Here is an 18,107-nt window from a genome sequence, read left to right on the forward strand (position 1 = left end):
TCTCTCCGGGCTTTGATACCGATGATAAACGTGATAATAGGAACATTTATATGAGAAGTGGATGGAAATGTCTGTTGTCACTGAACAAGAGGAGACAAAGCAACGACAAGCCCTATGGAGGATTCAGACGCGGCCACTATGAAGCCCCCTTTGTTTCCGGCACTCGGTGCCGTGTACCCAGAACCCTTTCTTGTTTGCGGAGATAAGACCAGCCTTGTTTCTTTGAATGCCGATTCTAAAGGCAGACTCGGAGCTCTGGTGACTTCAGATCTTTGTGCGGAGGAGAGCGCTGCCCCAGCACCTGCAGTCCCGGGCAGAGGCGCCGCCGCCCTGTACCATCCTATCGCACAACGGGCGCTATGTGACACACTGTACGCATTATGCCATGGCTCAGCCAAGTGGAAACAGGTGAAATGGAGACGGAGATTTCAGCAGTAACATAGGGTTAAAATCTGCCAGGGGGGCAACGTTCTCCCCAGCACATAATGCAAAGCGTTCTGCCACCTTCTTCACCCCAAGTCGCTGATGAAGCTGCTTTCCATGCCTTATTTGTAGACAATCACAGACTAACATGGTGGCTGGTGTCCAAGTGGTTCCTTAGTAGATGCACATACTGTATGCTCATACATTACCCCAGCAACAACAGTAATAAACAAGCTAAATGGGAGAGGTTGTGCTGCCGCAGGTCTGTGGAACGCATGAGTTACCAGCCACCATACAGAACGCGCATCGTCCTACCTGGCCAGTACATGCTGTGGCCTGCAGAAAGCGACAGGTGGTTGTCCATGCTTTATATTGGCGCTGTGGGCACAGCAATGCCTCTGCAAGCGGGTGTCTAACCGTGAGAAAAGAGGACCCCGAGGAAAACGTATTCTGTAATATCTGTCCATCCACCCAATGTACTTATAACCCTGTGCTACATTTACTTTTTTTCCCCTTAAGAGCCCGACCACGGCTCAGATGTCCCTCAGGGATATACAAGAAAAAGGAAAATAGCGCAACAAATGAGCACTAAAATGAAACTTCATTTACTAGAAAATCAAGCTCACATACATGTAAGTAAACAGCAATCAGCTTGCCAAACACATGAAATCCGCGACAGCAGTAGACAGGAGACTGGGACTCGTCACCAACCTCAATGCGTCTAGGCCAGGGCTGGGCAACACCGGCCCTCCAGATGTTGATGAACTACACATCCCAGGATGCTTTGCATTAGTTTTGCTATGTGGCCATGCTGAAACTGATGCAAGGCATGCTGGGATGTGTAGTTCATCAACATCTGGAAGCTTTAACCTCTATTGACTGTAACACTCCGCCGGTCGCCAGACATTTTTTCCATCTGAAACACAACATCAGAGACTTTAAGTTTATGCCCATCGACCATGTCCCCCCCCCTGAGGCGTGGAGGGGATAGGGACCAGTTGCTTTTACAGAAGGAGTGTATGTGGATACACAGATTACATTCCCTTGCTCCGCATGGCTTAAATGAAGAATTTTCTCTTCATTGTTTTCTATGAACCTGATGGTGGCTTATTAATATGCATTACCGTTTTTCTAATATTCTTCATATCACTATTTCTCTATGTCTATCATGTACCGATCTCTCTGTCTGCTCCCTGTTTGTTTGTCTTTGTCCGTTTGTATGTCTTAAATGTTTGTGTCACTAGGTCATGGGGAAAGCGCTACTTATGGTCGATACTATGCTGTTTTTTCCTTTTTAACCGCTTTTATGCCCACTCAGTGAATTAACACTTGCAATACGTAATATGTTGGGTATAGCGGTATTTGTTTACTGTTAGCATAGCGGTTGCCTTGGTTACGCTTCCGGAGCGTTGCGTCTGCTGACGCATACTGGACGTCTGCCGGAATGACGTATCGGCAACTTTGGGCGGAAGTAGCGGCACTTCCGGCTTCCGGTCTCTGCCGTCTTCGCTTCTACCCGCGTTTTTTGGCCAATTAGCGCTTCCCCCCTCTGGCTTAAATATCCACACAGATCTATCTGGTCTCTTGCACATGACTAAGGTGCTGTCCTAGCACCGAAACAGCTGTCGTGCGATGACCGTTGGTGGAGGAGGACCGGTCTTTATTTCCTATGGCTCTTAATGACTGCTAAGTATACTATGCTTATACTGGACTCCTCTTTATGAATTTTTTTGTCACTCTGCACTTTAAAAAAATTAAAAAATGTTTTGATATTTTTTCAAAAAATCTGAAGTTGCTGGCTATCAGTCTTGTTTTTGCTACATGACTCCACATATCTGAGCCTGGCACTCAGTCCTTCCTTCAAGTTTGTGTGTGCGGTTTATCCATCCCCCATATATATATATACCGCCACTGATCATCAGTTATATCTGCCCCACCTGCAGTGCACATGGTTTTGTCCATTTGAGAAGGAATTTGCCTTTGCGAGTGAACCAGAATAAGGGCCTTTATGTATGGCGCGCCACTCGCTGCCATACACTTTGCCAGTGAACCAGAATAAGTGCCAAAGTTACACGACGACTCACAAGTTCTTACTAGTGAGCCACCCACGAAGCCGCGCTATAACGGATTGCACTTCTGTAATTAGCGCGCAAACCGCAGGACAGCACAAGCCTCTCTGATGATAGACAAACCATTGCAGCCTATGTAAGCCTCTCACCGCTCGCCTCCCACTGCCAGAGCATCCGGCCCATCCTAAGGGCTGCCCTCATTGACGGTCGGAGGTGCGGAATGATGAACCCTTAATATTTCACACAGTCAAAACACTGTCAACATCTCTGCTGTACGTAAGGCGACCGCCCAGCATCTATCACTGTCTTAGGGTTTACAAATCCCTGAATTCTCTAAGTGTTCTCAGACTCTCAGAAATTCTTATGCAGTAACTGGTGTTTCCCACAGAGATTTAGGCTGACAATAAATTCACCCATTCCAGATGTTTTGTCCATCACGGAGCAGAACCATGTTCCTAATAAAATACATGTAGGATCTGGAGAGCACGGCTTGGGAGAGGCGCAGGAATATACGTCAGTAAATCTTGCTGTGCAAGGTTCAGCTTCACCCTCTGATTATACGAGGGATATCTAATGGCTGATTGTGGGTTGAGTTAATTATCTTGTTTTCTTGAAATCTTAAACCGCAGAGATTTTGGTTGCACGGTGTAGGATCTATTACGAAAACACAAATCAGGCCCTGGTTTGCGGACTCTCGTCTCGGTTTAACTCCTTCGGCGGCGTTTAACCCTGTGTGCGGTCGGTCTCAAGCTGCGAGCTGGCCCCGGGGTGACCTGTCCTGAAAGAGGCTTTTGTACACGCTGTTATATTAGCGTAATTTGTATTTATAAAAGGCTGGAGGTCTGCGGAGGAGTGATGATAATGGTTTGTTTTCCCTCCCCGCGCTCCACGGCAGTTACTGAAGGACTCAAAAATGCTCTTTAAGAAGGAAAAAAATAAATAAAATGACAACTTGTCCATTTTCCGAAATGTTCCTTGAGGTTTTATATAGATAGAAAATAAAAATAAAAATGAGTAAACCAGAAGGAAACAAACAGATGACTGTGAGGACTCGTTTTAGAAAGTAAAAATAAACATGAAGATGGGATTATACAGAACTAGAACTTGCTGGGATATTTGTGGGTTTACCATCAATGGGTTGAGGACACCTGAGGATGGGGCTCTGGGTGGAAATGTAATTAAGGGTATTTTGGACATGATGTATAGAATAATATCTACAGTATATAAAAGGCTAACTACTCCTCGCCTCTATGAGGTAAAGTATTGCCACTGACCACTGGAGGTCACTCAATGGAACAAATGACTTCTTTGTGTGCTAAAAGGTGTCATGGCAGAAAGCGAAAGCAGTTTTTGCAGGGACACTGGTCTGTTTCAAACTTGATGGATGTGGAGAGAGGGAGCTGTGAAGACAGAGATTTGGAGGTAGGAGCAGATAGGACTGGGGTGGAAATATTGTGGGCTAAAAACTGTCACAGCTCAAAGTGAAAGTGCATTGCCAAAGCCTGCATTTTGACAGGCTTTTAATTAGTGCTCTGCTTCTCCAGCATACGTCTCACAGTCACACAACAGCGCTGTATGGCCAGGCCCAGGTCCTGGAAGGCCCAGAGTGCTCTGCTTCTCCAGCATATGTCTCACAGTCACACAACAGCGCTGTATGGCCAGGCCCACATCCGGGAAGGCCCAGAGTGCTCTGCTTCTCCATTATACGTCTCACAGTCACACAACAGCGCTGTATGGCCAGGCCCAGATCCGGGAAGGTCCAGAGTGCTCTGCTTCTCCATTATACGTCCCACAGTCACACAACAGCGCTGTATGGTCAGGCCCAGATCCGGGAAGGCCCAGAGTGCTCTGCTTCTCCATTATACGTCCCACAGTCACACAACAGCGCTGTATGGCCAGACCCAGATCCGGGAAGGCCCAGAGTGCGCTGCTTCTCCAGCATACGTCTCACAGTCACACAACAGCGCTGTATGGCCAGGCCCAGATCCGGTAAGGCCCAGAGTGCTCTGCTTCTCCATCATACGTCTCACAGTCACACAACACCACTGTATGGCCAGGCCCAGATCCGGGAAGGTCCAGAGTGCTCTGCTTCTCCATTATACGTCTCACAGTCACACAACAGCGCTGTATGGCCAGGCCCAGATCCGGGAAGGTCCAGAGTGCTCTGCTTCTCCATTATACGTCCCACAGTCACACAACAGCGCTGTATGGTCAGGCCAAGATCCGGGAAGGCCCAGAGTGCTCTGCTTCTCCATTATACGTCCCACAGTCACACAACAGCGCTGTATGGCCAGACCCAGATCCGGGAAGGCCCAGAGTGCGCTGCTTCTCCAGCATACGTCTCACAGTCACACAACAGCGCTGTATGGCCAGGCCCAGATCCGGTAAGGCCCAGAGTGCTCTGCTTCTCCATCATACGTCTCACAGTCACACAACACCACTGTATGGCCAGGCCCAGATCCGGGAAGGCCCAGAGTGCTCTGCTTCTCCATTATACGCCTCACAGTCACACAACAGCACTGTATGGCCAGGCCCAGATCCGGGAAGGCCCAGAGTGCTCTGCTTCTCCATCATACGTCTCACAGTCACACAACAGCGCTGTATGGCCAGGCCCAGATCCGGGAAGGCCCAGAGTGCTCTGCTTCTCCATCATACGTCTCACAGTCACACAACAGCGCTGTATGGCCAGGCCCAGATCCGGGAAGGCCCAGATTGCTCTGCTTCTCCATCATAAGTCTCACAGTCACACAACAGCGCTGTATGGCCAGGCCCAGATCCGGTAAGGCCCAGAGTGCTCTGCTTCTCCGGCATATGTCTCACAGTCACACAACAGCGCTGTATGGTCAGGTCCAGATCCGGGAAGGCCCAGAGTGCTCTGCTTCTCCGGCATATGTCTCACAGTCACACAACACCACTGTATGGCCAGGCCCAGATCCGGGAAGGCCCAGAGTGCTCTGCTTCTCCGGCATACGTCTCACAGTCACACAACAGCGCTGTATGGCCAGGTCCAGATCCAGGAAGGCCCAGAGTGCTCTGCTTCTCCATCATAAGTCTCACAGTCACACAACAGCGCTGTATGGCCAGGCCCAGATCCGGGAAGGCCCAGAGTGCTCTGCTTCTCCATTATACGCCTCACAGTCACACAACAGCACTGTATGGCCAGGCCCAGATCCGGGAAGGCCCAGAGTGCTCTGCTTCTCCAGCATACGTCTCACAGTCACACAACAGCGCTGTATGGCCAGGCCCAGATCCGGGAAGGCCCAGAGTGCTCTGCTTCTCCGGCATACGTCTCACAGTCACACAACAGCGCTGTATGGCCAGGCCCAGATCCGGGAAGAGGTCACAAAATACACTAAGACTGGCTGTGCGATCACCTCAGTCTTTTACTTCAGTTGTTTTACTCCTTGGTGACTGCACATCAAGAGTCACCAGTAGTTTCAGTTACTGGTACAGCCGGTGGCGCTATTTCTGCTTGTAAATGTACTAAAGCTTCTAAAAATAAAAAGAGGTGATGTTGCCCAAAGCAACCAATCAGATTCTGTTTGTCATTTCTCAACTGCACCCTAGAAAATTATATGGGAGAATATCGAGCCGATGTACAACCTGAGATCAGCTGATTCATGGCATACTGTCATACTACATCCCTCCCAGTTACAAACTCATCACTCTCCACTTTCCTGCTACATTACTATTCGCTGCTTCATTTCCTGCTACGTTGCTATTCGTTGCTCCATTTCCTGCTACGTTACTATTCGCTGCTCCATTTCTTGCTACGTTGCTATTCGTTGCTCCATTTCCTGCTAAGTTACTATTCGCTGCTCCATTTCCTGCTACGTTACTATTCGCTGCTCCATTTCCTGCTACGTTACTATTCGCTGCTCCATTTCCTGCTACGTTACTATTCGCTGCTCCATTTCCTGCTACGTTGCTATTTGTTGCTCCATTTCCTGCTACATTACTATTCGCTGCTCCATTTCCTGCTACGTTACTATTCGCTGCTCCATTTCCTGCTACGTTGCTATTTGTTGCTACATTTCCTGCTACGTTGCTATTTGTTGCTCCATTTCCTGCTACGTTACTATTCGCTGCTCCATTTCCTGCTACGTTGCTATTTGTTGCTCCATTTCCTGCTACGTTACTATTCGCTGCTCCATTTCCTGCTACGTTACTATTCGCTGCTCCATTTCCTGCTACATTACTATTCGCTGCTCCATTTCCTGCTACGTTGTTATTCTACGGCTCCCCTTTGCTGCTACATTACTATTTTATGCTTCCTCTCCCGCTACCTTATACTCTAACCTCCCTCTATGTTACTATTCTACGCTCCCTCTCCTGCTACGTTATTATTCTACGCTCCCTCTACCGCTACATTACTATTCTACGCTCCCTCTCCCACTACGTTACTATTCTACGCTCCCTATCCCGCTACGTTACTATTCTACGCTCCCTCTCCCGCTACGTTACTATTCTATGCTCCCTCTCCCGCTACGTTACTATTCTACGCTCCCTCTCCCACTACGTTACTATTCTACGCTCCCTCTCCCACTACGTTGTTACTCTACGGCTCCCCTTTGCTGCTACATTACTATTTTATGCTCCCTCTCCCGCTACCTTATACTCTAACCTCCCTCTTTGTTACTATTCTACGCTCCCTCTCCTGCTACTGTACGTTACTAATCTACAAATGAAAAATGACCTTCACAAAATGGCTGCCCTAACAGCAGACCATTATTAAGGATGTCTTCTGTAAGGGGGCGGACATTTTGTGAAGGTCATTTTTCATTAAGAGGCAGAGCAGAAGCCACTAGGAGTTCCGGGACCGGCGCAAACAAGTAAATCTGCGGGTAGATCTGCGGGTCCCGGCGGCGGCAAGCAGGTCCCGGCGGCAGTGCAGTGCTACGACAGCCCCGCTGACCCCTGGCAGCCTCACTTACTCAGCGCCTCCCCTCCATTGCGGTTCTGCAGCTCCTAACTGCCATGTTATAAACAGTGTTTAAAAGTGCCAGTTGGGCGCTGGTTGGTACTTTAGCTCTCTACAAGGCTTAGTACATAGGCTCTTAATGGGTTGAACCAATATAACTGTGGCTCATGATATATTATATAAACTGCAGCTAGATTACGGGAGTGGTCTAATCATTCACGTGTGGTTTTGGTTGCGCACTTCATAATCAGTGTACATCCGTTGTAGCACAGGAGTAGTTGTACTGTGCATACGGCGTACACAGAGTGACTTATATCCCACTGAAGCCCTCTGTGAAGTCCCTAGAAGCGTAGGGGGGTGGGGGTGCGCATCGTCACCGAGAAGGTGAGGTACGTCAAGCAGAAAGAGAAGGTGAACACAGAGGGACAGCCAGAGCCATAAATCCTGATTTCAGCCACTCAAGGCAAAGCCCGTGACGGCGCGGAGAAAGCATTCTCTGTAAATGTTATGTCTGATTAATCCCAGCCACTAAGTGACAACTGAACTTTAACATTAATATGATATTATTTAAATAACGCCATTTTTTTTTGTGTGTTTCCGCTAAAAATGATGAATGATTTTCCGACAGCTCAATCGACATGAAGCGGGGGCCTCCTTTAATGAGATTTGACAAAAACGAGAAGCGTGTGCCGAGCATTTGTTACAGCTGATGTGGCAGGGCCTTCGCTGGGGGAGGACGCGACCCTCCCCAGCCTGATTGTCTGCACGCACTGGGGCATCTATTCCAATTGCTCTGCTGTTCCCTTCTGGCTTTTACATTTAGATGGTGTCATTTTCATATTACTCTTAATCAGTCCATCCTGGGGGCACAGCCTCGGAGATGGGAGGTTAGAGGAACCCCACGGTTAACCCGTTCATCGGATTTACTTTTAGTAAAAAAGTATAAACATCAAGGAAAAAACTCTGCGCCCACGTGGTAGAACGTCCCGGGCGGTGACGATGGTTGTCCTCAATTACGCTAAATGTATAATTTACGGTGTTTATAAACCCCCCCCCCCCAAAGGCTGCGGTTTATTAGGAGTTAATAAATGTGCCCCTACCTGTCTCTTACCTTCGTAACATCCCGGTCAGAATTCTGGAACTTTTACCCAGATTGGTGTCGGTTTCTCTGAGCTGCGGGAGAGAAAAGCAATTTCCCATTAAGAAAGCACATTAGTGATGATCACAGCGCATTTCATGGTCCCTCTGCGCCAATTCTCCGGACAACGCGGCCGCTCCCTTCTCCAGAGTCTAGCGCAAACTGATGAAAAACGCCAAGTTCCTGGACGGTTACAATTTGCAGCGTTCCCCTGACCAGAAAGTCAGATAGCGAAGCTGTCGGGCCCGTTTTGTCGATAACGGCCGTGAATTGTCACGATTGCGGCTAAATCTCAACAATCCACGACCATTTACGCGGAAATGCCCCCTTTTCGCAGATTGCCAAGTGGGACATTGCTCGACCCGCCTGGCGATATACGATCGAGCAAAACGGAAACGGGCCAGGGTCACGGCTCTCGGGATGGACAGTCGTGACCCGGGATTGAATAACCCCCTTTGTCTGTTGTTACCTAGCATTGTTGTATTACTGTTTTGTTCCTAACTGTGAGACGCAACAGAACATTTGCTGGCGCGATGTGAATAATGTTAATAGATCTATAACTCACTAAGTTATATGGCGCAGCTCATGAGCACGTGTATGGGTTCTTTTCATCTCTGCGGAATATGGCGGCATCAGGCAAGTGCCAGCCAATGAGAGATAAAGAACATTTGTGCCACGTAGATCTAGACTCCTCTTTGCTTATTATTATCCTATATTTATATGGCGCCATGAGGGATCCGCAGCGCCCTATTACAATGTAATAGTACTTAAATGAATAAGCAAAACAGGAACCAGCGACTTAAAACTGAATACAAAATAGGACAAGTACAGGGTATATAAACACAGCTGCATCAGCAAATGACACGAACGCTTTACCCATTAAATAACGTCTTATTTGCAAAATGGAGAGACTAGGACGTACAAGCAGCTTCTGCTGATTAAAATAATAACAGCTCTCTATTCTGTGTGTGACAGCCGCTGTGTCTGCAAACGTCACCTATCATTTTAATCAGCAGAAGCAGCTTGTGCACCTGGTTATTACTCTTTTAAAGTCACAAAAAGGACACTTGGCAATACAGAATCACAGGGAGCTCATGTGTTATGTACAATGCAACTTGTATTGCATTGAGGACAGATGTATGTAAGTGATAACTATCCAGACAATATTACTACATGGGGACCAGATATTACTTTACATAGATATGTTAAAGAAGATTTGAAACTGGGAGGTGGGGCAAACCACCTCATAATGAAGGGGGGGGGGGGTGATTGCTAGCATCAGGGCATACCACTGCATAGCATAGGGGGGTGGGATTGCTAGCATTGGGTCATTCCCCCTCAGAGCGACGGGGTATGACTGCTAGCACTAGGTTATACCACCTCCTAGTGAAGGGGGTGTGGCTGCTCGCATCGGGTCATACCACCTCAAGGAGGGGTTGGATTGCTAACATCGGGGCATGCCACCTCATGGCGAAGGGGTGTGTGATTGCTAGCATCAGTATAATTCTATATTGTGTTTTTTCGGCATATCTACCCTATCAGGACACCGGAATCTGTAGTAAAAGGTCACTTACCCTCTCTCTGGCCCGCTGGATCTTCTCCCGGTCCTCGCTCAGGTTTTCCAGGATACCGTGGCCAATTTGTTCTGCAGAAATAAGAACAGAAATTAATATAAATACAAAGGGTGCAAGAATCAGATTTCACATCTATATATCTTCTGTGCAGCAAAACAAATATGTCGCCATGAATAATATAGACAATTATCTTACTGTATTCAGACAACAGGGCTCAGAAGCAGCCAAGACTCACAATGGGGTGGATGGGACTATAGCTCCAGGCCTCTGGATAAAGATAGGCCCAACCCAATGACGGCAAGATGAAGGCCAGCCAACGCAATTGGTCATCACTACTAATGTATTTAAAAATTATGCACAAAAGGATGCAAATTTCTTAACTGGTATGTACTTGGGGAGCCAATGGAAATAATAGTATATAATGGGTATGCAAGCCAACATGCCACTGGCCCCACACAATGGCCACACCTACCACCTGACTGGCCAGACCTTACAATTAACATCTTAGGTCATCAAAAGAACCACTGATCCCAGAATTCAAAAGCCTTGTACAAAACAACTACCAATACCATTTAAAAAGAACTGCTTCAAGGTTTCCATAACCTGACTGCTGAAATACAGACCAGACTGTGCTAGAGGAATGATACCCCAGGCAGGAAATAGGACCTGCACAGGTTTTGAAAGGTGCAGGGTTCTAGAATCAACACTTCCCACCTAAATGCTCTCCAGCCTGTAGCGGTTCAGAAAGATAAATATCTGGCCTACAGAGCTGACTATCTATTGTACTATGTTGCACCCCGCCGGCTGTATACACGTCTTATTTGTATGCATAAAGTGAGACATGGGGAATTTTTAATGATGGCGTCTGTGCTGGCAGGAACAGGAATGACACTGTGTACTAGGTGTAATTAACACATAGGCAGTGTGTCCCATCCCACACCTCGCACTAATTACACACACACACACACATTATTAAGGTGTGGACTCACAAACACAGAATACAAGCGCAAAGACATAACATAACAAATGAGCATACTACATTGTAGAACATCTAATACTTAATGTTTGGCTGATAACCGTCCAGTTACATTGCCTTTTGTGTGCATACAATGATGTGTACTAGACAAAAGGAACTTGTATGTAATGTTAATGAATGATTAGACATCTTTGTTAACCCTGATCATTTAACTAGCTGGACAAGGGAGAGAAGGAGGAGAGAGAAGTGTGACCCCTGCAGGCTGTCCGTGGCATTGCAGCAGGTGTTGTTATATGCATAAATCAATGTGAGCACTAGGGGGATATAGAGGAGAAGAAAAACAAAACGGAATGAATTATGAAAAACATTTATGAAATTTTTTTTTGTGTAACGAAAAAAAAAAAAAGGCAAATTACATTCATATTTATGGTTTCAATGTTTGAAAACAACTCCACAAAAAAATTAGATTATTGCTTTCATTAGCCTATTGTTCCTCCGGGAAAAACTCAGAGGTGGTTTAAGAGATGCGGTGCAGCCTTTATGTCTCCACCGATGGAATTGCAGAATGGGCCCTTGTGACGTGCTAGAGTCTACCGTGCATGTACTGGTCTCCAAGAACATGGCGTCCAAGTCATTTCCCATGCCGCCTACTGATTTCTCTACTGTGCATGTTCTATTTTCCCAGTGATGAAAGCGGCTCTGGTTGCTGGACCTCTGGGGAGGGAGGGCGGAATAACGTATGGGTGCAGGTGAATACAGCTTGTAACATGGCAGTTGGGAGCTGATGGGTTGGCACTTTACCTCTCCCTATGTGAGACTGCCTTATGTTATCTAATAATGAACATCATAAAAAAAAAAGAGCCGGAAGAGGGGACAAAGCTGGGAGAAGGGAGGAAGCAGGAAGTCTGTGGGCCAATTAAAATATGGGGCGGGGCTTCGTGGATGCTGGGGGTGGAGCTATGCTCTGTGTCCAGGCCTCTTGGGGGAAAAAGCAAGACAAAACTATTCATTGAAGCTTGACATCGATGGTGGGAAACCATCTGCTTCTCCCCATCGATGGCAAAACTATTCACCAGAAACCATCGATGATTTCTAATCATCGATGGTCGATGGCCATCCCTTAGTTTTTCCAGACACACCAGACTCCCTGTAAACACAATGTTTGCGAGTTCTAGCACTGGCTGGAAACTTGTTACATACAGTATTTGGATAACACAGAACGCCTCTTCCCATTAACTTGTGCTGTAGGGTTAGTGAAGCTTTAAATGGAAATGTGAGAAGTAACAACATAGAAACAAGAATGCATTATGTAGCTATATACTCATCTCCGTATTCATCGCATATGTAGGTAATAAGGTGACCGCGAGGGACAACTGAATAATGAGAGGACAAAAGCGCACCTCATTAGGCTGTCATCTCGGAGACCACCGGCGCGGACAGCAGCGTTTAACACATTTGCAGACTGCGACGAGCTGGCTAATATCATGTTTTACACTGGTGTTATCCTCTGATTATCAGACAGATTCACACCTGGAGATTGCACATCAGAAACGGACCCAGAGGAATGTATACAACGTACGGGGAATTATTATCACACCAGTGTATTGAGGAAAACAATTTAGAACAACACTGGATGTAATATCTATATACAGAAGACACGGACAGACATACTATAATCTTAGACACTTCTTGTGCATTGATTCCAAACTCTGGGGGATCCTGTCTGTAAACTGATGTTGGTGCTCCCAACAAGGGGGTGTGGCCTCTGCAAAAGGGGTATGGCATCACGGGAATGCCGCAAGTCACACCTACATTCTCAATGCTATATAGACACTGTGCGCATTCATGACAGACGGGACAGTCGGGACTGTTGCAAGTTATGCATAATGTCCCATGTAACACACGACACAGTTTTAAATAATCAGCGCAGCCTGAAGAAACAAACGAAGGAAAAATGCAATTACCAAGCTTCTCATAGTTTTTTTTCCTAACAGATATCTAACAAAATAAAATCACATTATTCCTGCAGTTGCTACAGATGGGGCACTTCCCATCCTGGCTGGCGGATCGCCAGAACGTCCCCGCTGGCGACCCGCCAGCAGCCTCGCCAGCGAATATACGGAGACGCGCACGCGCAACGGAAACCCTGTCCGTCTCCGCCTCAGGAAGATGGACGGGGTTAGGGGGGGTGCGGGCAGGCGGCGGGGACCCCGGGGGAATGGATGGAAGCGCCTCTCGTGCGCGCGCGTCCCCTTCTCGCCATCGCCATGGCGCTGGCAGGGGATGGCGGCTGGCGACGCCAGCGCCATCCCCTGCCAAGATGAGACCTGCTCCATCTGTACTTTAATACGTTGAAAAAAAAGTTTGAATTTGAGTTTAGTGTAAATGATGTAATAGTCAATACAATTATCAAACACCCAATTTAGTATTTATCTTACTAGATATATATATATATATATATATATATATATATATATATATATATACACAGTATATATATAATCTGTTAGAAATCGACCATGCTAATTAGTGGCTGCCGATTCATTTTTTTTTTATTATTAATATTATTATTACTCTTTATTTATATGGCGCCAAAAGGGATCTGCAGCACCCAATTACAGAGTACATAAACTAATAAGCAAAACAGTGACTTACAGTCGAATACAATAGCGGACAAGTACAGGGCACATAACCATAGCTGCATCAGCAGAGGATAATGCAATAAGTATCAGCGTGGCAGAAAACTGTAAGATTTGGTGCCATCAGAGATGGTTTAAGTAAGAGAAGGAAAAGCACATTAGGGGGGCCCTGCTCTTGAGAACTTACACAGGGGCAGACATACAGGGCTTACATAGATGGGGTAGAAATGAGCAAGTAACAGCGGGTTTGGATGAAAGATGGCTAGGCTTGGTGAAGAAATGGGTCTTGAGAGCCCGTTTGACAGTTTGAAGACGAGCAGAGACTGAGGGAGAGAGGTAGAGAGTTCCAGAGGTAGGGAGCAGCATGTGAAAAGTCTTGGATGTATAGTAGGACTGGGAGGAAGTAATCAGTAAGCAGGAGAGGCGAAGTGCATTAGTGGAACAAAAAGGATGGGTAGGAGTGTAAAGGGAGATGAGGTCAGAGTTGGGAGAGGAGTACGTGAGAGCTTTGTAGGTGAGTGTGAGAAGCTTGAATTGGATTCTGAAAGGGAAAGGAAGTATGTGAAGGGCTTGTAGTAAAATAATTAATATATTTTAAATTCTATTTACGCTTCTTGTATAGTTAGATGCAAATTGGTGTTTTTCATTAAATACAAAGTCATAAAACGCGTTGTTTACAAGCCAACTGTGACTGCAGCATTTGGTCTGGATCTTTTCTATTTTGAAAGGGAGAAATAGTCAAAAACGGTGCACAAGTTCATTATTCATCCACAAAAATGACTCACCATAATATCCGTCTCCTGGTCCCAAACCCCATGGTCTGGGCAGATGCATCCCTGATACATAGGGCACCTTAAGGCTGCCCATATGCCTGTATCACTGGTGTAATCAAAATAGCCCAAAATGTCAAATCTCAACGTTACATTGCATGCTCCTCAGAGCAGGGCCCTCTTCCCTCGTCAAAGCTCTTCTCTTCCCATTTCACTTACAGCTCTCCCAATACTCACATACTCAGCGACCATCTTCATCCGCAAACTCATCTCCATCTTTGGCCACCAGCCCCTTGTAGTACGTTGATCACGTCCCCACTACTTACATCTAAGCTGTAATGTGTATTGAATTGTGGCACTCTTTTTAACTGTAATCTATTTTTGTTGTTTACTTACTGTAATATAAAGTTTTATCTCCCGGTACTGTTCCATTGTATGCCCACTGTATGGCGCTGCAAAACACTTGTGGCGCCTTACAAACAAAACATAATAATAATAATAGTCTGGTTGTTCTAGGACACGCCTGTATTGAAGATGGAAGTGTGATCATCATACACATTACCGGGAAGTAATCCCACCGCTCGCCACCTGTTGGTTGTCATCACTGGAGACATCCCAGACTCTGTTGGGAGTCCGGGATGTCTCACTGTATTTCGAAAACACCGGTGAGGTGACCAATAGCACACAGGAGAGAAGACAACCCCATTTATGTTCCTTAGAACAATGCGTGAAACATCTGCTTTACAATGCAGCCTAACCCAATTTGCGATAATTGCGATATAATTTTAATTGCGATATCGAATAGCACTGTGACTACAGAATGGTGTGATTCACGGTGATCAATAATCTCCGACTTAAGGTCTAGATGCAACTGTGTTCGCATGGGCGGTAAGCCTCCAACCTCAGGTGTGTGCGAGCAAGAATCCTATTGTTGCGAGTTTACAGTGTGACTAAATGAATAGCTCTTCACGGCGCTATTCAACATCCCATTTAATTGACTTCCCTCATTGTACAAATGTAGCCGGCAAATCAGTTTAATGGAGTTAAAAATATTCTGCAATTCTGAATGAATAATATACCAAAGGAAAAAAACAAAACTGCTAGTTTTCAAGAACCAATTCATTAAAAAAAAAAAAAAAAAAAAGGATTTAAATGTCTTAAGTGGCTGTTTTTATTTGTATATTTAATAAAAGGCTCATTACCAAAGAGTCATCTCCTGCCCAAATTATAACAAACAATTGTTCCACCTCTAGAAAAATCTATCCGTGGAAGCGCTACTCATATCTGGGTAAAACAATTCATTTGTAGCGTAAAAAGTCTCGAGATACGTGTCCTTATTTTCTTTCTTTTTTTTCCAAAGAAAGATTTATTTAACGTGTCCTGCGTGAACGCAGCCGCCGGCCTTCAAGCTGAACGCCTCAGTCTATGATTCGGAGCTTACCAGGTCACGATTCCAAAACCTGAACATAGAAAATGTAACGCTGACAAGTAGAACAGCATCTACGCTTAACGGACCTTTAATTAATTCTCCCCCATCTCTCTCTCTCTCCACGTGACTGCATCCATTTAGTTCCCATCCATTAGCGTGGCACTGCCGGGCGCGCAGCTTGGAATAAACCCGTGTCACTTTGATAAATAGCAACTTCCTTGGCTGATTTGGGAGGACAAACAAGAATCAACACACAGAGGCGCGGGGCCGTGTCGAGCGCGGAAAGAAAAATGATGGCTTGATTTGACACTTGAGGATTCAATCTTTGGCTGACACACAGAGCCAGGCGGCCAGGATCGCACAACGAGTTAAGGCTGGCACAAGTGGAGGAATAGTCCTGTACGGAATAAACACAGCAGCGGCCATAAGTCTTGGCCCTCTCCGGCGCCGCAAAAAGTTATCTCGTTTAAATGCGTGTCCACTAGAATAAAGTCAAGACTTATTGATATTATGGTTGTATACTAAGCTATACATTTTCTTAGGCACATTTTTTTTAAAAAGAGTGAAAACATTAAAGGCGGTAATAAGATAATATCAGGCTGGGACTCGACATTTTATGTTTATGTGAAATACGTCCCCTTACACACTTTTAAGCCAGTAAAACTCTGATGTTTTTTTTTTAAATAATAATAAAAAAAATTCTAGGAAGAACATGCATTTATTGCCTAAAGATCTTAAATGTGCCCAAAAAGTAGCCCGTTATTCCAGAATAGGAATACAGACCCCGATTGTGTCACAAGTACTGCCGATGTTGGGCGCAGTGGCGCAGGCGGTGATATATGGGGGCCCTGAAATGTTTTGAGAATGTATTGGGCTTCCGGGCAGTGAAGGGGTGGGAGGTCTCTTTATGGACGCATGGTTGGTTTTATTGGCACGCTATGGGACTGTAAAGGTTCATTCATTAGGTCTAATGTAGGGTAACACACCAGAACGATCATGATCTTGAGCAGAACCCGAGACGATCGTACGATGGTCGCACAATCTTTACGGAGCACACGATCTGCTCACGATCTGCACCCAGCGGAAGGGATTGTTGCAAATCCTGACTGCAGCAGGTAGGATCTCTGAAACGACCAGCGGGGACGCGCATCTGATCGGAATCGGATCTAAAATATGGCAAAACATGCCCAATTAACATACAATCGGGTCAAGATTGTAAAAAATTTGGGGGAATTGATGCCCAGCAGAACCCTAAAAGATCGACATTGCACGAGGTAGACAATGACAAAAGATCAAAAGACGCATCAAAAGGTCAACATGAGTTTTTTTTAGGTTTTGGTGGTGTCAGTTTTTATAGTCTATTGACCAATAGGATGCAGTGCAGCCGCCGACATCACGTGACTGAGTCTGCAGCTGTTTGACAGGGGGGAGCGGCGATGGAGAACGTGCTACAAAATAGGGGCATGTTAGAACAATACTGTAGGTGTGCCAAGACCAGGATCTCCATCTTCCATCGCAGTCTTACTGGTGGCCCCGGGAACTGTGCAACCACCAGCCACCCTGAGTAACCGCCAGGTTATAGAAATGGCCGATGGTCACGCAGATGATCCGATGCTGCATTTTTGGACACAGCAGCGGATCACAGAAGCGGTCAGGAGGCTTCTATTTACGTAACACGCCTCCTGCCGCATTCGCATACAGTATTTTTACATCCATCTTTCATCAGGCCCATGTGCAGCACAATGAGGTTTCTATCACATAAACTAGTTTTTCCAGGAACAAAAAAAAAAAACGTTCCTTTGTCCTAAGGCAGTGGTAGCCAACCCTAGCCCTCGAGAGCTACCAACAGTTCACAATTTCCAGACAACCTAGCTGCTGCACAGCTGCACTCATTAATCACTGACACATTTTAAAAGATCCACAGATGGAGCTAATTAGCTCACTTGTGATTCTGTGAGGAGACCTGCACAACATGCACTGTTGATAGCTCTGGAGGACTAGGGTTGGCTACCCCAGATCTAAGGTATTAAGCACAGGATCCCAAACATAGTCCCCTAACAGTTCATGTTTTTCAGGTCGCCTGCAGGATTTTAAAATGTGACAGTTGGTGATACACAGCGAATCTGGAAAACATGAACTGACCTGTTTGGGGTTCTGAGGACCAAGTT

General features: G+C 46.1%; 1 protein-coding gene across 4 annotated transcripts in view; it reads right to left on the minus strand.

The window, feature by feature from the left end:
- VTI1A (vesicle transport through interaction with t-SNAREs 1A) overlaps nucleotides 1-18,107 on the minus strand; it is a 351,752-nt gene that overhangs the window by 131,597 nt on the left and 202,048 nt on the right. For 2 of the 4 annotated variants that reach the window (XM_083149815.1, XM_083149817.1), the window contains 2 exons: nucleotides 10,126-10,196; nucleotides 8,514-8,586 (listed from right to left, as the gene is read on the minus strand). In XM_083149815.1, the coding sequence (XP_083005941.1) occupies nucleotides 8,521-8,586; nucleotides 10,126-10,196 (137 nt within the window). In that variant the 3' untranslated portion in view covers nucleotides 8,514-8,520. The remainder of the gene's footprint in view (nucleotides 1-8,513; nucleotides 8,587-10,125; nucleotides 10,197-18,107) is intronic. The other 2 variants (XM_083149813.1, XM_083149814.1) reach the window with 1 other exon arrangement.

This window comes from Crinia signifera, chromosome 6 (genome assembly GCF_055691185.1).
Source record: "Crinia signifera chromosome 6, ASM5569118v1, whole genome shotgun sequence".
Taxonomy (NCBI): domain Eukaryota; kingdom Metazoa; phylum Chordata; class Amphibia; order Anura; family Myobatrachidae; genus Crinia; species Crinia signifera.